Consider the following 19,513-nt stretch of genomic DNA (forward strand, 5'->3'; position numbering starts at 1 on the left):
TGGAATTTCAGAGGTGCTTCTCCTGCAAACGTTATAAATGTTCCGGGATGTCTCGAGAGCAGCTAGACAGCAGCGTCCATTTCCGTCCCATGTCCGATCGCAGCACGACGCCAAACCCGAGGTCACGTGGAGGGGGAGGGTATCTCCTCCGAGTTCCAGAATGATCTCTCTGCGTGAGAGTGCACCGTAGCGCCCCGCTCCGATTGCTTTGCTCACTACCTTTTCCCTCCTTCAGTGTGCATTTTACCCCATTTTTCCCCCATCTGTCCAAACTTCATCAGTATCACTTACATGATTGAACTAATCGAGGTATGACGTGGAAGACTGTATGAATACCTCTAGTATTTCTTTTTAATAAATAACATGACGGCTTCATTCCATATGACGCTTGCACCTGTTAAGAGGAGAGCAGATGCCCCACTGGATGTTATCCATGCATGTAACATGCCGCTGAACACGGTACCAACAATTAACACGCTGCAACAGTGCCGTCAGCACCGTACTTGTGGCACATATCTGAGGACAAGGGTGTCCAGGGTGTCCAGGGTGTCCATGGTGTCCCCGCCTTGGCCGAAAGGCCTCACTGCTCACTGGACGCGGGTGCGACCGGTTGCTGAGCGCCCCCCTCTGGACCCCCGCGAAACAGCACTTTTTTTAAAAGAAGTCAATCAACGATTTGGTAATTTGTTTTTAAAGGGGCCGCTACAGGAACCTGGTGTGGCACAATAAATTGCGCTACCTATATAGTTTAGGAATGCATAGTGTACATGTAACACTGCCTTTAATAGTTTTTGCTGATGGAGCTCTAATAAGCCGTGTTTTCTATCGATCAGCCACGAACAAAGAGGGGCATCATCATCATCAATCGACTAGAGATGTTCACACACACACACACAGTGCAGCTCTCCGAGGGCTGCCTCCCTGTCTCTGTCCCCACAGCGCGCCACTACAGAGCGCAAAGGGCTCGGCGGAGCGCGACCAAAGTCCGTTTATCGCGGCCATCGGCGCGGACACGAACGTGGAAGCGAACAGAAAAAAAGCGACGTCGCGAGCGTCCAATCGCAGCGTGCGCCCAGGTTCCGCGGTTCGAACCGAAGGTGTCCGCCCCCTCACGGCCGTGGGCCAATCGCCGAGAAGATCTCGAGGACAGACGGCCGCTGGAGCCAATAGCCGCGCGGAGGTTTGACAGGAGGGCGGGGCGGCGCGGCGGCGCCCGAGCGGAGGTCGGGAGTCGCCTGACCGGATGGTGGAAGTTCGCTCGCTGGCTCCACTTGTGCCAGAGCGTCGGACGGAACCGAGGGAGCGAGTCCAGGCACGCAGCGGCTCTCGGCGGGGGGGAGCGGCGCCATGGGGAACCGCGGCATGGAGGATCTCATTCCGCTCGTCAACAAGCTGCAGGACGCGTTCAGCTCCATCGGCCAGAGCTGCAACCTGGACCTGCCGCAGATCGCCGTGGTGGGCGGGCAGAGCGCGGGCAAGAGCTCCGTGCTCGAGAACTTCGTGGGCAGGTGAGTGGGTGAGTGGGTGAGGGCGGTTCCGTCAGCCAACGTCGTCTAGCGGAACTTCGGAAGGCAGCGCCGTTTCCCTTGGGCCGGGCGGGATGCTGAGTTCCGGGAAGTTCGGTTCCGGAAGTGCGGTTCGTTCGGTTAGTCCAGTTCCGGGACGGCGCCCAGGGCTCCGGTGGGTGGTTGGTTCCGTCACGGTCAGCGCTGCTTCGCGGTTCGCGCCGCTCTTGATTTTTAGGACTAAAAGTGTTTGAAGCCGCCGGAGAGTAACTAAACTAGTCGACTAGTTAGTCTAACTGACTAACTTAACTAACTAACCGTCTTGTCCGCCCCGTTCTGCACATCTGCACAACGATGGAACCTTTTTTTTTTCTACACACATGACATAATATTATATATACCGCTGTGTTTGTGTCACATCATAATTTTCCTGAGCTGAGTAAAACAAAGTTGGTAATAATGGTGTAAAGTAAACGAGCTGGGTCAAGTGGGTTAGTGTGCGGTTAGTTGACCGCACTGGCTGGGCAACTCACTCACTTCAGTTTGTGTTAGAGCAGTAGTAGTAAGTGTCCTTAGCACAGTGACTCAGTCAGCAGAAAAGCATAAAAAAGGAACAAACCTCAGGGAAAAGAGGAATAAAAGCAGCAATAAATTTAGAAAACTCTGCAGTGACACAAATCCAGTGGGCAGCCGAGGAGAGGAAAACAAGAAAGAGAAGAAACTCCTGAGCGCAGTATCCGTGAGTGACCCCTGCTGTGGACGCAAAGGACCGGCGGCGCGGACGTCTCGGAGGTCCAGCAGTCCAACGCAGACCAGGACGTTCGGAGACGTGCGAAGCGGTCGGGTTTTACAGGCCACGTTCAGCGGGCTGACGAGGAGAGGCGCGCGATGCTCTGCCCCGGACCCTCCGCGAGCCCCGATCGCGCTCGGGACCGTTACTGCTCCCTGCCCCGGCCGACCGCGTGACGCCGGACTCGTGCCGACGGGGCAACGCCACCGGCGGGGCTTCTTCGCACGTGGTACATGCCGGTTCCGCGCAGGGCTTATTGTATCTCGAGCGGTCCTTCACCGGTGGTCCCGGCAGCTGTTGGCACCTGCAGGTGTGTTCAGAGGTGGAAACGCACATCGACGCAATTGCCGCAATGACCGCCGTCACGGTCGGCGTAGCTGTGGACAGTGTTGCCGGGAGATGTGCGACTGGTCCGCGCTTGTGCCCGGCAGGTGTGTCTTCAGCTCCGTGCCACAACCCGGGCAGCACGGGGCTTCCTGCTGGTCTTTGGTCACATGTGTTCTCATCAGCAGGGTTTGAACGAGTGGCGGTGGGACAGTGCACGCACACGCGTGTGTGTGTGTGTTGGGGGGGGTGTGGCCCAGCCCATGCTCCCCACTGAGGGTGTGGTAGCTCAGTGAATCCACTGTGATAGAGCTCTCCTGAATTATCATATTTAACTTATGATGAGACACCTTATCATGTTTATTAAACTGTTCCAGTTCGGTTACACAGTAGGGTATTTTTACTGTGCCACTTCCAGGTAAGAGGAGCCGGGTTTGAACCAACAACCTTCCTCTTCCAAGCCCAAGAGCTCAGCTGCTGTTCAGTAACAATGGACAGTTACTTGATAAATTATTGAACCCATTAATTGACAAGTGGATCTAGTGTCACTTGCCAACACGCTCAAGGCCCACAGCGGTCACACAGCCCTTGAACTCGCGCTGTGACCCTGTCTGCTCCACAATGACCTGTCCAGCAGGGTGGACACAGCGAGGTGGATGTGTGTGATCACCTCCTCCATACACACTGCTGTGACTCTCTGTCCAGGAAATGGAATTCGTTACTTGGAACCGATTTCTTATGATACATGTTTGCAGGGATCTTTTCCGAACGGTGCAGCTTTTGGACATAACTGATGTAATAGTGTAGTTAATATTACTGCACGCTAATTGCTAATTTCCCAGTTCTGATTATGGGGCACGGTGGGCTTGGAGATTATCCATAATGTCTGTCTTTGTGCTCCCCAGACAGGAAGTGCCGCCAGGAAGCGGCTAAGGACACGTCAGGCAGTTGGCCTCCGCTCAGTTGCCTTTTCCTGCATCATTAAGTTATCATAGTTCCATTTCAGTGGACACGTGGTAAACCCTGCTGCTCCGTATAATAACATGCGGGAACTTTGCTGTCTTATTGGCTGCCCAAAGAAAGGCTGCCCTGCACGGACATTACAGCCACTGAACATTTCATAAGCATGTTCCCCATAATTTGGGCGCATATTGAACTGATTGTGTTACGATGCGCGCACACACAGCGCTGTTTTCCACATGAGTCACTCTTCTACCGCAGGCAAGGAACACACTGTGTTGCGGAAGCTCCCAGGAAGAGCGCGTACGGCTCAGTCTGACTCCCCCCAGCATCTGCGAGGGGCGCCTTCGCTGACCTGGATTAAATGACCGCGACTGAACTGAACCTCCATCTTTGTGGCTGTAGAGAGGGACTCTGTGTTTACCCTGCTTCGTCGTGTTTTACTGAAGAATGTGGCCTGGCTCAGAGGGCCTGTGTGTACACGTCTTGGTGTGTGTTCCCATTGTGCCATCGAGTCAGAGAAGTGAGCTTCGCCGATAGGTGCACGTTTTCAGCTAGAGAGAGTGTACGACACCCTCCCATCACATACTCATTGGTCATAATGGCAGCTCAGGTACTTGTTGACCTCAGTGACTTCCCACAAGCCTCTGAGACTCTCAGGGTCGACCTGTGTGCTCCAGCACCCCCTCTGGGAGCGGCTGTGACCTATGATCTTTCTTCTGCTCAATTTCCCTTGCCCACCATAGCTGAGCATGATGTGGCCCTGTAGGTCAGAGGTCTGCGCTGTCTCGAGACGAGAGCTGCGGCTCACATCATTGCTCGTATTGGGGCGCCTGGGTCTGACATAAACACAGAGACATGGGAAAACAAGGTAAACAAGACAGACTGCCTTTCATTACACCGCCTTGTCTCGGCACAGCTGGTTTATCTCTGCCCAGTGGGCGGAGCTGCTGTCACTCTTAGCCAATCATGGAACCCCGGCTGGTTGACACTAACGTGAGCCAAGAGTGTCCTGCGGCAAAACAATATACAGTGGCTCTCTTTGTCATGAGAAACAGCGGGGAAATATCACGAATTGCACTTGGTCGCTCTCTCTCTCTGCCAATCCTGCTGATGGCGCTGTTGGCTCCGAGTGTCCATCTCCCCCACTAAGCTATACCAGTCCCTGCAGCCTCTTAGCACTGATCTGTGTGTTGATGATATATACTGTATACAGTACACAACATACCAGCCATTTGTACACAAGAAGAGTACTGCTTTGGACAGTGGGCACAAGAGCACCCTCTTTATTATTATTGATGATGATGATGTTCTGTCTTACTTGTCCAAGGCACCTTGCAGTGTTACTCAAGTTTGTAGTGGTTTAGCTGTTTACACAGAAGGGTAACTTTTATTGTATATTACAATTAAAGATGCGCACCTTTTTCGAGGGTTCTACAACAGGAGGTGGGCTTTGAACCTATGACGAGCTAAGAGGCTGCAGGGACTGATGTAGCCTGTTGTGCTTTAGGGTGAACTCAAGGAGAATGGCAGTGCTTCCTCATGAGAAATAATGCGGTATGTGATGAGTTATGGTCACATGATAAGATGAGCGCTGTTTGTGCACCGCAGAGTAACTGTTAAGTGACAATTTGCTGATGCCTCTGTCACTTTCTCTTGTCTGCTTCCCTCCCGCTTGCAGGGACTTCCTGCCCCGAGGGTCAGGCATTGTCACCCGCAGGCCACTCATCCTCCAGCTGGTGAACAGTAAAGCCGGTGGGTGACTGACCTTAAACCGATGTAGTTGCAGCCTCTCTCCTCATTGTCTTCCTGTCTGTCCAGAAATGTGCCTTTGTGTCCTCTGCATGTGTCAGTTGCCTTGCCCTGTCCGTTGGTGTGTTTTTCCCGCTTTCGCTTTTTCCACACACGCTGCTTCTCTTCTCTCAGACACAGTAGACTGGAAGTGTGTTCGTAAGTCAGTATGTTTGTAACTCATAATCAGTCATAATCAGTAAAAGGTTAATAATAGATATATCTGTTTATTCACTAGTTCAGTGTTCTAAAAATAACATGTATAGCTAGAATAAGTTAACTTTACAAGATCCTTTCTAAAAACATTTTGGCCTTCAGGCTGCAGTGAAAACTGATTTGAAATCCTTGAAAATAATGATTTCTTCTCCACAAACTCCTATTCATTCCACAGACACTGGGGAACACTGTGGAAGTGACTTGAATTGTGTTTTGTTTGGGTGCTCTTTACTGCCATCTGTTGGCTTGGAGGCTAAATGCTGGCTGTTTATTTTGCTATACAGTGCTATAGGTGTTTCAAGCGAAGAAAGTGGTAAAGAGTGTATCACCCAGAGAGTGTTTGTGTGTTGCTGTCCTGTAGAGTATGCAGAGTTCCTGCACTGCAAGGGGCGCAAGTTTGTGGATTTTGAGGAGGTGCGAGCGGAGATCGAGGCCGAGACAGACAGGGTGACGGGCTCCAACAAAGGCATCTCTCCCATCCCCATCAACCTGAGGGTGTACTCGCCCAATGGTAATGCTCCTACACACACGCAAACACACACACACACAGTGTACTGGTAACACTCTTAATTCTTAGCAGCAAGAGAGATACTTGTGTCCCTTCCTCCATTCCCTTCGCAGTGCTGAACCTTACCCTCATCGACCTGCCCGGAATGACCAAGGTGGCCGTGGGTGACCAGCCTCCTGACATCGAGCAGCAGATCCGCGACATGCTGCTGCAATTCGTAACCAAGGAGAGCTGCCTCATCCTGGCCGTGACGCCTGCCAACACAGACCTGGCCAACTCGGATGCCCTCAAAATCGCCAAGGAGGTGGACCCTCAGGGTAGGTTATGCCACCCACGGAGCACGACTTTTGCAGTCCTCCTCTCAACAGGGCGATGATCCAGTGCCACCTTCTCACCCGTTTGTTAGGATTGCGAACCATCGGTGTCATCACCAAGCTGGACCTGATGGACGAGGGGACGGATGCCAGGGATATCCTGGAGAACAAGTTGCTGCCGCTCCGCAGGGGTGAGAAGGGCACACATGGACAAGCGCATTCTTTTCCAGCTGCTGCTCCGTTGGCCAACTCACTTTCACCCCCTGCAGGCTACATCGGGGTTGTGAACCGCAGCCAAAAGGATATTGATGGCAAAAAGGACATCCGTGCTGCCCTGGCGGCTGAGAGGAAGTTCTTCCTGTCACACCCGGCCTACCGACACATAGCGGAGCGCATGGGGACGCCCCACCTCCAAAAGACCCTCAACCAGGTGAGGCGAGGGCCTTTGTGCCGCCCATAATGCTCTGTAACCTTCGAACATTGTCCTCTTTTGTATAAACGTGTCCCTGTCCCTGTGTCTGTAGCAACTGACGAACCACATCAGGGACACCCTGCCGGGACTGCGCAGCAAACTGCAGAGCCAGCTGCTGTCCCTGGAGAAGGAGGTGGAGGAGTACAAGAACTTCCGTCCTGACGACCCAACGCGGAAGACCAAGGCCCTGCTGCAGTTAGTGGGCGGAGCTGCAGTGGGAGGTGGGACAGCGTGGGGTGGGGCCATGCTGTTGTACCCTTACACGCTGTCCTGTGATCGCCTGTCTGCAGGATGGTGCAGCAATTTGGTGTGGACTTTGAGAAGCGCATCGAGGGCTCCGGGGACCAGGTGGATACGGTGGAGCTGTCGGGCGGCGCTCGGATCAACCGCATCTTCCACGAACGCTTCCCCTTCGAGCTGGTCAAGGTACGGCAGGTCCACCTTCCTGTTTCTGTCGTGTCCTCACCCGCGCCTCTTAATTTTATTCATTCCTCAATTTTATACCTCTTGTTGATCAGTGGTGTATTTATGGAAGTCCTAAACCCACCTGAGGCACCCCCAAAACACACACTTAACATGCAGCTACATGCTTCCACAAGCATACACCCCTCCCCCATCCAATCACATGATGCCATGGGGAGCAGAGCTGTCGTACCCTGTACTGTTCCCTCCTTCCTTCCTCACGCTCACACAATGTCCTCTCGGGCTCTCAGATGGAGTTTGACGAGAAGGAGCTGCGACGGGAGATCAGCTACGCCATCAAGAATATCCATGGCGTGAGGCAAGTAGAATGGGGGCTCCATCGTGCCCCAGCCGTCCTGTACGTGGCGCTGAAGCTCTTTACACACTGTCATCGCCACAACACTGTGACACACATCAGTGTCTCTCCTCCAGCCTGCAATTCGTGTGTCCTGCTCTTTCTTTGTTCTCCTGTCTCTGTGCTTTACTTCTCTTTTTTAGCCCCTCCCTCCCAACTCCCATCTGTTGTTCATCTTCCAATACTTTTGACTATTTATTCATGTGTCAGTCTGTCCTAACTATGGTGATCAGCTGTGATGATTGTTTATTACAAAACTATGTCCACTTGACTCACTGTACCAGCGTGTTCACTGTTTGTAAGCGAATTCTAAACCGGTTTCATTCTCTTCCTCTTCTCTCTTTGTTCCTTCTCTTTAATGCAAACGTGCCCCAACCTCCCGGACTTGCCCTCCCCTCACCACCCCCTCCGTGTGTGCATGTGTCCGTGCGCGCATGTCCATCTTTTGTGTGTGATGCATGTGTGTTTGACCCTTCACGCATCACTACGAGTGCGTTCTTCTGCCTGTCTCTGTTTTGCCTGTTTTTGGGGTTTGGCATGCACCTTTTACCTGTCCTCTGTCTCGTATGTGCGCGTGTGTAGAACGGGCCTGTTCACCCCAGACCTGGCTTTTGAGGCCATCGTCAAGAAGCAGATCATTAAGCTCAAGGAGCCCTGCCTAAAATGTATTGACCTGGTCATTCAGGAGCTCATCAACACAGTGAGGCAGTGCACGAGCAAGGTATTGCCTGCAGGAGGCACCGCTGAGCGGGGGCATGGGGGCATGGTGCATGGGGCATGGCACCCCTCCGCCTGCACGTTTGCCCAGTACAGGTCCTCTGTGGAACTTGTGTAAGGTTTTCTCAAGCTGCAGTGCCTGGGGGGTCATGGACCAGGGTTGAGGAATACCAACATGGTTGGCATGGCTGTCGGTGGACCACGTGGTCCTGACATGACCTAGTGCCATATGCCACTGCCCCCATGCCTTTAACCGCGCGTGCTGTCGTGTGTTGGAGAAGCCCATGATGCTCATGGTGATGTGGTGCAATAGGACGTGCGTCCACTCGCAAGCTGCAGGTTTCCTGTACTCTCTTTTGGGTGGGTGGACCTCGAGAGGTTCATGGTTCGAAGTGCCATGGACTGCTTCAGAGGACCATCGCTTGTATCTTCAGAAGGTCAATGCGGTTGGGAAGCTTGCAGCTCGCGTGCTCCGGTTCTGTTTGCTTCTTTGGCTGTATAGAGACATTAGTGGAAACTAACTAACTAAACAAGGTGCCTTTTTGTCTCCTGTTTCTTCTGCCATCCTCTCTCGTTTATGTTGTGTCCTTGCTGTAAGTGTGTCTGTCCATCCCCGTCTCGCGTCGCTCGCCTGTCCCTCGTGACCCTCCAGAACGGGCCTGTTCACACCTGACCTGGCCTTCGAGGCCATAGTCAAGCAGCAGATCCTTAAACTGAAGGAACCCAGCTTGAAGTGCGTTGACCTGGTTGTGACGGAGCTGAGCGCTCTTGTGCAAAAATGTACCGAGAAGGTAATGGCAGGCGAGGACGTGCTTGATGAGTGTCTTTTGCGGTCGTGTCCACCCGGCAGCCTTCCTCCCTGCTTCGAGTGATTGTGCTCGCTGCCACCTTCACCTCAGGGCCCCTCGCTCCCACCACACCGCACCGCAGCACAGCACAGTGGCTGTGGGACGTCTGTCTCAGCGCTCCAGCTGTTAAAGCTTACCTAAATATTACACTCAGAATGTGGTGAAACAAGGCTTCTGGGCAGTGCGAGTCTCTCAGGATGTGAAACGGGCCCGAGGGCTGGTACTTGATGCACCTTTTGCTCTCCCTAATGGCTTTGTGTTGTGCAGCCTGGAAATTCCAATGATAGTGCCTCGCTGCCCCTGCGCACCACCCCACCCTGTCCCGTCCCGCTTTTACCCCACCCTGTTTGTGTCCTCGTTTTTCCATCGCTTGTTGGTCCACACAGGGAAGCCCTGGAGGCCTTCACGGTTACACCAGGCTGTGTTAGGTCAGGGTCGTGGTGAACTAGTTGAGTGCTGGAACAACAGATCCTGGGGCTGTAACTCCAGACGGGCCACCCTAGGAGAGCTACTCTGGGACCGACACCTGCGTGTTGAGGTGCTACTGCTGTAGACGACCCCCCTTCTTCCCAGACTCTGAACTGGTTCCTCCCATTAGTATGTGTTTCTCATCCACGTGGTCGTGGACACTCGGGAACGCCCGACATTGCTGTACGAGCTGAATACACCATGAGGAGTCGAATTAAGGCAGTGCCACTGTCTTCTAGCATTTGGTGCTCTTTACTGCCACCTATAGGCTTGGAGGGTAAACACTTTGCACTTGCTCAAATTTTAGAAACTGTAAGGAAACTAAAAATAAACTCTAAAATGTTTGTGTCTTCAAAAAACTTTGTAGCTCGGTAGTTTGCTGTTTTTTTCCCCTTTTGTAGCTTGTGTTTCGTGCAGTGTGTGCTGTGAGCAGAAGAGGCCTGTCAGCTGTTTGACAGCCTGGCAGCGCTTATAGCACAGCGCAGTTCCTGAGTAGCTCAGTAGCAGTGTGTGTGTGTCTGTCTGCACACATACTCCACTCTCCTTGACCTGTGTTTCTCTTTGAGCCACCCTCCTCCCAGTTAACATTCTACTAACACATGTCAATCACGATCAATCACCATTTGGCCATCAGCTTGGAATGATTGCTCTCGTTGAGCAGCTCTAATAATAACAATTTAAATAGTAGTATTTAATAAACAGATTTCCTGCAAAGACCATGTTGAACTGGACAATCCAACCACGGTCACATTGAGTGTGTTTAATTTGACTTTTCAGAATGGCACGTAGTGAAAACAGTACATTGGCTCATGTGTATGGAGAGACTGTGAGGGTCATTGTGGGCTGATGGGTAAAAAAGCAGTGCATGCTGTCTGTCGCACCCGTGTTTGTATGTGAGTGTGAGAATGTGTGTGTGAAATAGGTGTCAGTCCTGGGTGTGTGTGTCTGTGTATTGTGGTATAGGCCCTGCCTTCATGGGGCAAGTTGCGCTGCTGTGTGTGTCTGTGTGTGTGTGTGTGTGTGTGTGTGTGTGTGTGTGTGTGTGTGAGAGAGAGAGAGAGAGAGAGAGAGAGAACACGCTAGGGTTCGGTGAGTCCAGCACCCGCAGTCTCTCGGTGTGTCACTCCCACTCAGCTGGCCTCGTACCCAAGACTGCGTGAGGAGACCGAGCGCATTGTCACCACCCACATTCGAGAGAGGGACAGCAAGACCAAAGAGCAGGTGGGCAGCGTGCGTGCACACATGCAAACGCACACACACTCACACACACTGTGCATGGTGTGTTAACCACGAACATCGCTCTGTTTAAGGTCCTGCTGCTGATTGACATTGAGCTCTCTTACATCAACACGAACCACGAGGACTTCATCGGCTTCGCCAAGTATGTGCCGTTGCCCCTCAAACCCATGTCGCTGTGCAGAGGAAGTGACACATTGATGTTTCCCTCCTCCTTCATATTTTTCTGCAGCGCCCAGCAGAGAAACGCAAGTGTGAACAAGAAGAGGGCCATGCCAAACCAGGTGAGCACCCCTGTCCTCCCGGGGCACACCTGTCTAGAGTGCTCAGTGGTGCCACCCAGGGGCCGAGACGCCCTACACTCCCAGTGGAACCTGCAGGTTTTGTCCCCGGGACTCCGGAGGCAAATAGTAGAGACAGAAAAGGAAGGTGCAGTTTGCTCCAATTTGGAGCAAGTGTGTTGTGTCTTCACACACTGTGTTGCTAGCTTTGCGCTGACTGTCTGCTGTAACTCTGGTTGTGTTGCTTCTTTCTCTCTTCTCATCTGTCCTCTGACCTGTCCTTTCATCTGTGTGAACTTGCCGTTCCATGTCTGTCCCTCTTCCTCTTCCTGTGTCCTCCCTACCTACCCCCCTTACCTCGGCCGCAGGGTAAGATTTTGGTAAGTACGCCAGGCACACGCTCGCCTTCCAGAGCCGTCATCAAACCTGCCACTGGAGCAGGGGCCATTGGGGGTCACAGGAGCAGGACAACAGAGGCCATGGTGCTTCTCGCATAGGGGCCACGATTTCTGGGAGGATGGCACTGCTGTCACAAGGCCTGGTTCTCCAGGTGTGGTGATGCGCTCCTCCACTAGGTGTCGCCTTTTCTCAAGGATCAGGTCATTGTCTCGTGGTCCATGGACCGTGGTGGCGCGTTGGGGATAACCCCACCCTCATCCACCTTTCTCCTCTCCGCTGTGATCCTCCCCTTGTGGGCGCCATGTGTGTGTTAGGAGTCGCTGTCCTGTCACAAAGTGTCCGTGTAGCTGGGCTGTGTTGTACATGTGTAGGACGTCCTCAGGGCACGTACCCTGGCCTGGCTCTGGCTCTCCTGCCCGTGGTGCTCCCTGCTGCCCCTTGCTATAGGTCAGTGTCACACAGAGGCTTTGTGATCAACACCTGCGGAGCGAGTTCGAAAAAAATCAGGAAACAAGATGGGCAGGCACCAAAATCTGTGTGTGTGTGTGTGTGTGTGTGTGTGTGTGTGAGTGAGAGATCCTTGATTCGCCGTATGTGTCCGGCACTGATCTCTGCGCTGTGTGTTCATTGTGGGTTCGGTGAAACACTCGTGTACATGATGCGTAGGAGTCCCCTTCCCAACCCTCGCACTTGCACATCAGTCCGAGACTTGAGTCACGTACAGGTTGGGGACAGGCGCTGTGCTTCGCTCGCCACTGGTGGACCTTCACACGTCCTCCACTGTTCTCCACCTGCTCTCTCTTCGTGTCCATGTCCACACCAGCTGAGCGCGTCCCTCACATTCACCCTGTTTGCAGTCGTCCCTCTGCTCTCCAGTCTCTGCTTCATGGTCCTTCTTTTATGCCCGATGTGTGTGGTCACAGTGACCGTTGGTCCATTGTGTTGCAGGGCCCAGCCATGTCCACCGCAGGACTAACACACTGTCAGTTAAGTCCTATTGTTGCCACATTTTTTCTTTGTTTTGCCGTCCAGCCTCTGTGGCTGTAATCAGTGTGTGTCCTTGTTCACAACGTGTGTGTGTGTCCCCTGCTGGCTGTGCTCAGAGCCCACGTTGAGCCTCTCACACGTCTCACAGTATTTACCGCTGAGTCCAGCACCAGAGCGGGGCGACAGCGCTCCTCCTCAGGTCCCTGTGCTCACTGTGCTGTCTCCCCCCCCCCCAATTATTGAATTGAATCATGTTAAAAACACTCAAACACATATCTGCACATGTGTCAGCAAAGTGATCACAATAGCAACACATAATGCGCTGTCCTCAAATGACCGTGAAATGTGTCCGGCATCACTGGTCGCTGTTTTGTCCTCTAAAAACTGCGTTACAGACCATTTACACTGTCCGCTTGCGTGCATTTTGTGCTCAAGTTTACACGTGTGTGTACGTGTGTGTACCACTCTTCCTTCCGCACTCTTTCCATGTGTAAGTGTTCACGCAGGATGCAGCACATGACCCTCCAGCGCGCTCTTTGTGTGTGTGTGCGCGCGTTTGTGGGGAGAGGTCGGCACCAAGACGACAGGTCTCTGCACTGACTGGCTCCGCTCTCTGCCCCTCCCCCTGCACAGGTGATCCGCCGCGGTTGGCTCACTATCAACATCAGCATCATGAAGGGGGGGTCCAAGGACTACTGGTTTGTGCTGACAGCCGAGTCGCTCTCCTGGTACAAGGATGAGGAGGTGAGACCTGTGTGTGTGCGCGTGTGCGCCCATGCTTCCTTGCGTTCCCATGGGAATCTGCTTGGCTGTAAACAATGGATTGCACAGGATCATCATTTGCATGTTGTTTGTTTTTATTTATGTTTGTTTACATCTGACACTCTTCCCCAGAACGACATGCACTGACTTCCCCATTTATACAGTAGGGTAATTTTTACTCTGTCAGTTCAGGGTAAGTGGGTGCTGCAGCAGGAGTTGAGCTGTGACTCGAACCCATGTTCTTTGCTGTAACCGCAGCACCACCTGGTGGGCCTTAAACAGACGTGTAGCCAGGTAAACTGCTGTTAACAAAGTCCCCCCGCACACACACTAGTCTGGCTCATTCACGCCGCCCAGCAGCAGAGAGCCATTACTGCAGGCGGCCCGTACGGTTCAGGTGGAACACAGCTGGACAGTGTTGCAGCTCCCAGTGACCGAGGGGTTGTTGGTTCATGACCCGGGGTGTTTGCCCCACTCTCCTCAAAGGGTCATTGAGCTCCTGGCTCCTTGCTGGGCTCTGGATGCAGTGCCCCTGTGGGGGAGGGGCGATGCCAGTCCCCTCCAGCCTAACCAATGTGCGGACTACTGTTCACCTGCACACCATGAACAGGTAGTCTGAACACTGGGTGGGCGGGGCAGGGATCAGAGCCATGGGCACAGGGCACACACACCTGCATTGGAGTAACTGATGGGGTGTCCTCAAGTAGGGACTTGGGTTCGAATGCTCATCATTCCACATGCGTACATCGTCCTCCACAGCTGTCGTCTTGCCGACTGTGGCGTGAAAAGAAACAGCTGCTTCCTGTGTGTGTGTGTGTGTGTCCTGTTTTGAGGGGGTTTAAGGTTTGACTGCAGTGGCAGTAAAAGGGTGGTAAAAGTGCAAAAACACATGATTAGTGATATGTTAATGTGAGAAAGGGCTGGATGAGGGAGCACAGAGTGTGTCTTGTCCTGTACTGCTCTGAGTGTACAGTACACGTGTAACAAGGAGCATGCACACACACAGAGCTGAGGAATGTAACTGGATTACATGCTGAGAGTTGGCTAAAACCTCCCAATGTCTTCACAAGGAACACAGATACGCTGAACAGATGGAGTTGTAGAGGAGAAAACGCACTCGCACACAGAAAAAAAGCACACATTAACACAATTCACTGAAAGAGATGCTGCTTCCTACCCCCTGCCACCTTGACCAGAAGCAGAGCCCAATAAGGCAGTTGCGGTCACACACTGCAGTTGCTCAGCTCTTCGGAAGGACGAACGGTAGACCGTGCGCGGATCGGCAGAGGCAGCACGATGGTCCCGGGTGCAAGGAGCATGGCTCTGGCGGGAGCCCACTGACGTGGCAGGCGCAGAGCAGCCTCTCCGTCTGCAGGAAGTCCTGGTGGGCTTCTGTGGGTGGGAGCGCATGTTTCTCCTACTGACATCATCGCTGGGACACTGTGTGTGTGTGTGTGTGTGTGTGTGTGTGTGTGTGTGTGTGTGTGTGTGTGTGTGTGTGTGATCCCCCTGCTTAAACATCTCCAGATGTTTCTTGTCAACCGTAAAGAGCTGACTCTCCACCCCCTGGACAGACGTGCACACACACTGTCCTCCTCCTCCTCGTCCCCAGAAGGGCCTCTTGTGCTGGGTGGTCTTCAGGAGCACGCTGAAAAGGACTATGTTTCAGTGCAGTTGCAGCCCCCGATTGGTCGGCCCCCATCTGCCGTAGCTCTTCACAGGCCTCCGATTGGCTTGCTGAGGGCAACGAGCCATTATGTGGAAGTGTGTGTTACAGCAAATACTATCTCCACCATGGTGGAGCAAACTGGTTTGGCTGAGAAAAGATGGAATTTGGGTTTCAACACAACTTCCTTCCGGTGTGGGGAGTACAGACTGAATATGACCATGAGTGTAAACAGAATTTAATTACACCTAACGTCCCGATTCGTTCCTTATTTCGCAAGGGTGAAAAGTTCCAATTCATTACAATCTCAAGTTAAATCTGAATTTTCCTTGACTGATATCTAATATCAAGCATTTCTTTTAAGAGTCCTGAGAGTTTTCTCCTAATGTAATGAACAAATTGTATTTTCTATGAGATGTGTATGTCACTTTGGAGAAAAGTGTCTGCTAAATGAGTACATGTAAATGTAAGTAAAATGCAGGGTAACCCGATAAATTTACACTTTTACATATCCAGTTTGTTCCCAGAGAATAATTTCAAAAATTATTTTTTTTTTTTATTCCATTGTCTTGAAATCTTTTGAATCTTTTTGACTTCTCAGTGGAAACATAAGTGAGACTGAGGTTGACACACTTTGAATGCATCCTGAGAAGATGGACTCAGTCCCAGTGTCAGTGGACACACCCTTTTAACACGGAGGATAAGGTTGGAGCACAGAATTTCTGGAAGGACTTTACATATGTGGTCGGGAGCAGTTGACATGGACTCAGTGGCCCTCAACGGCATCAGTAGTGGGGTTGAGAAGTCGTTGAGGTGCTGTGGGGTGATGAAGGACAGTATGGTTGCTAGTTTGGGTTCACTTTGATGCCCTTTCTGTGTGTGTGCATGCAGGAGAAGGAGAAGAAATACATGCTCCCCCTGGACAACCTGAAGTTGAGGGATGTCGAGAAGGGATTCATGTCCACCAAGCACACGTTTGCAATCTTCAACACAGAGCAGAGGTGTGTCGGTGCTCTCCGTAGAAACCCTCAAGCCCTGTGTGTGTGTGTGTGCGTGTTGAAGAAAGCCTGTTGGACTGTGTGTGTGTGTCTGTGCGTGCACAGGAATGTGTACAAGGACCTGCGTCAGATCGAACTGGCCTGCGACTCTCAGGAAGACGTGGACAGCTGGAAGGCCTCCTTCCTGAGGGCCGGAGTGTACCCTGAGAAGGACCAGGTATGCTCTCCCGAACACAAGGTAAAGGGTCGTGGCTGAGAAGCTGGGTGTGGTCAAGGCCTCCTCCCCCCTTCCCCCCAGGTGGAAAACGACGAAGGCGGCCCGGCCGACACCTTCTCCATGGACCCTCAGTTGGAGCGCCAGGTGGAGACCATCCGCAACCTGGTGGACTCCTACATTGGCATCGTCAACAAGTCCATTCGCGACCTCATGCCCAAGACCATCATGCACCTCATGATCAACAACGTGAGTAGTGGCGCCTCCACCAGGGTCTCGCTCCCCAGGGCCCCCCGCGCGCCCTAACGCGCGTCCTCCCCCGTAGACCAAGGACTTCATCCACTCGGAGCTCCTGGCCTACCTGTACTCGTCGGGGGACCAGAACAGCCTGATGGAGGAGTCGGCGGAGCAGGCGCAGCGACGCGACGAGATGCTACGCATGTACCACGCCCTGAAGGAGGCGCTGCTCATCATCGGTGACATCAGCACCACCACGGTGTCCGTGCCCATGCCTCCACCGGTGGACGACACCTGGATCCAGGCCAGGTGGGTTTCCTTCCTTTCCTCCATCCTCCTTCCTCCTCCTTGACCTGCTGCTGCTGCTGTACAGTTGGTCATGTTCTTGCTGCACTCTTACTTTTTACATTTACAGTGGAAGTTTACTTGTCCACTTTTCGGAATTACCTGAGTATTGAAAGGTATTTCAGCTGGGCGTGTTGACCGGTCACCAGGCGGAGAGCTGAGTGGTACACCGGATCTTCGTACTACAAACCGTACCGATTGGATGTTTTTGAAGATTTGTTTCCACATTGTTTTAATTTCATTTTCATATCTAGTTGTAGATATTTTTCTGGAAGGAATTTGCATACGTGGTGAGACGGAGTCAGCATGGCCTTGGTGACCAGAGTTTACCGAAGGAGCCTGCAGATGGCAGTAAATACAGCAAGACAGGAGTGTGTTACCGCTCTCATTCAAGTCACCTGCACAGTGTTTACTGCTCATGTGTGGTGTTTGCGAGTGCTGGTCATCAGTGACGGGATGAGGAACGCTGCACGCATTTATAGCATGAATGAGTCAACAATGAGCACACCAACAATGAGTTTGGTGCGTTCCTCTTCCGTCATTTAAAGTTACTTTCAGAGTGACTTTGTGGTCAGTTAAAACACTGATATAAAAACCGCTTAAGAGTATTTTCAAAAACCAGTGGTCTGTTGAGATCCCAACCAGCGAATATATGAGGTAACACTCGTGCTGATTGTGACTCAGTGGTAGACGTGACTACAGAGTTACAAAGAGAGAGAGTTCCGGTTTCGGTAACGTGTGCAAGTCAAGGAGCCAGTGTATGCTCTCTCCTGTCCGTCGTGGTCGCAGGTTCGAACTCGTCGTCTCGACGTTTGTCACGTCAGCCGCAGTGACCTTTTCCCTTCTCTCTGTCGCCTTGCTCTGCCATCCCTCAGCCCTCCCTCTCAGCACAAGCCATCCTCGACCGCCCCGGCTCCCACTCGCCCGCCGGCAGTGAGGGGCCCCATGCCGGCACCGCCGCTCGCCCCAACGCTCGCCTTCCCGGCGCCGCCCATTCCATCTCGACCGGGGCCACCCGGCAACGCTTTTGGGGCCGGCGCTCAGGACCCCTTCTCTGCCCCTCCGCAGATACCTTCCCGGCCGGCACGCATCCCCCCTGCGTTGCCCCCTGGAGTCCCCAGGTAAGCTGTGCCGTCCCAGAATTCCCTGGGGGTGAAGTTAATGTTCAGGTGAGTTCTTTCACGGAGACAACTGGTCAGTGGAGCCAACTCTGCACCTGAGTCCTGCTCCTCTGACCATGCCTCACACTGCACACTCAGCTTTCTCAGCTACGTGGCACAATTCTGCCGTCAGTTTATCACCTTGGGCCGCATGTTGCACATGTTGGTTATTGTTCTTGGAGCAGATCTGTGAAAAACTGCACCTCAGGAAGCCCAGAGTGTGAGACTCAGAGTGAGTGAGTGTGTTTTGCTTCACACCCCTCTGTGCTGTGTGTGTCTGTGCGCATGTGTCCTCTTGTATACGTTCCTGCATAATAAGACACTCCTCCGATTTGGTCACTTCTGTACTCTGCTCACCCCAGGCCAGGTGTCTCACCCTGTTGTTGTTCTCTCCCCTACAGCCGGAGACCCCCAGCTGCCCCGAATCGGCCCACCATAATCCGCCCATCGGAGCCCTCCTTGCTAGACTAGGCCAGAGCGTCTGCTTTAAGAGCTTCTGGCTTATGAGAGCTGCCTGGGGGTGGGGTCAGAGGCAGCAAAGGGGAGGGGCTTAGAGCAAGGGATGTGGTCACCAGCCACTCAGGGACTCTGTATTCACATAGAAATGTTTACTGGTCGTTTGTTTCCTGAAATCTTTAGTTTTTATCATCTTCTGCCGTTTAGTGAGGGCCTCGGGGCCCAAAAATGCAAACATAAAAACAATGTCCTGCTCGAAAAACATTTCATTTTGCAAAGAAAGGAGTTGCCCAGCCAGTCCTCCCCATTTCAACACTTGTCGCACAGAATTTCGATGCTGCACTTGTTCCGTGGCTGGTCTCCCTCCTGGATAAAGTCCTGACCCCTGACCTCTGACCCCTAACCTGTTTAATACCTGAAACACATTAGCCAAGGGTTTTTTCTCTCGCTCTTCTGGATTCTAACCTGATTCACGATGGCCTTGTTACTTTTGTTATTGTAATGATATTGATTCTTTTTCAATGTGCTGTTTTTCATGATATATATGTAGCTTTAAAGCCATTTTCTAATAGTTTCTGGAAGAAAGCACTAAAGGAGGTAGACGTGTGCGATTCCTTTTTCACTACAGGCAGTCCATCCTCTTTCCTTCGTACCCAACCCCTTCGCCCGAGCACTGACTCTCTGCCTCCTGGACCTACCGCTCCCCAACTCTTACCGCTGTCCCGGTGTGGTAAAATCTCAAGGGTGGCCATTGCAGACTCCTGATGACCAGGTGCAGGTGCTTGTCCTTGGGCGTTGTCCCCCGTCTCCCGTTTGGGGAGTTGATGTGCCTTCTTGACTCGCCCTCGGGTCACTTTGGGCCAAAGCTGAAGCACTCTGTCTGTCACTGGCTCCTTTTGTAGGACACGACAACTCAGTTTGCGACGTCCTCTCAATCTACACGCACGCCTTTGTAAGCCAATATAACGTCTATGCAGAAGTATTTTTTCTATGATTTTGATTTCCAAACGTTTAGTGAAGTTTCTTTGCTGACTTGTGGTGT

The 19,513-nt window shown here is 52.5% G+C and overlaps 1 protein-coding gene across 4 annotated transcripts; it reads left to right on the top strand.

Annotated features, from left to right (window-relative positions):
* Positions 1–1,160: 1,160 nt before the first annotated feature.
* On the top strand, positions 1,161–18,700 carry LOC108919715 (dynamin-2-like). Of its 4 annotated transcripts, none has more exons than XM_029252090.1 (20): positions 1,161–1,508; positions 5,261–5,334; positions 5,948–6,097; positions 6,208–6,411; positions 6,501–6,599; positions 6,678–6,838; positions 6,933–7,075; positions 7,171–7,306; positions 7,594–7,661; positions 9,067–9,205; positions 10,865–10,951; positions 11,041–11,111; positions 11,199–11,250; positions 13,267–13,377; positions 15,953–16,062; positions 16,165–16,276; positions 16,358–16,522; positions 16,599–16,819; positions 17,731–17,976; positions 18,417–18,700. In XM_029252090.1, the coding sequence occupies exons 1-20, from the start codon at positions 1,348–1,350 to the stop codon at positions 18,484–18,486; spliced, it is 2,580 nt and encodes an 859-aa protein (XP_029107923.1). In that variant the 5' UTR covers positions 1,161–1,347; the 3' UTR covers positions 18,487–18,700. The 4 variants fall into 4 exon arrangements, with proteins under 4 accessions (XP_029107923.1, XP_029107919.1, XP_018583455.2 ...); XM_018727939.2 differs by lacking the exon at positions 9,067–9,205 and adding an exon at positions 8,280–8,418 and having other exon boundaries at positions 1,166–1,508; XM_029252080.1 differs by lacking the exon at positions 9,067–9,205 and adding an exon at positions 8,280–8,418 and having other exon boundaries at positions 1,166–1,508; positions 17,731–18,024; positions 18,417–18,494.
* Positions 18,701–19,513: the final 813 nt, after the last annotated feature.

Source organism: Scleropages formosus, chromosome 1 (genome assembly GCF_900964775.1).
Source record: "Scleropages formosus chromosome 1, fSclFor1.1, whole genome shotgun sequence".
Taxonomy (NCBI): Eukaryota; Metazoa; Chordata; class Actinopteri; order Osteoglossiformes; family Osteoglossidae; genus Scleropages; species Scleropages formosus.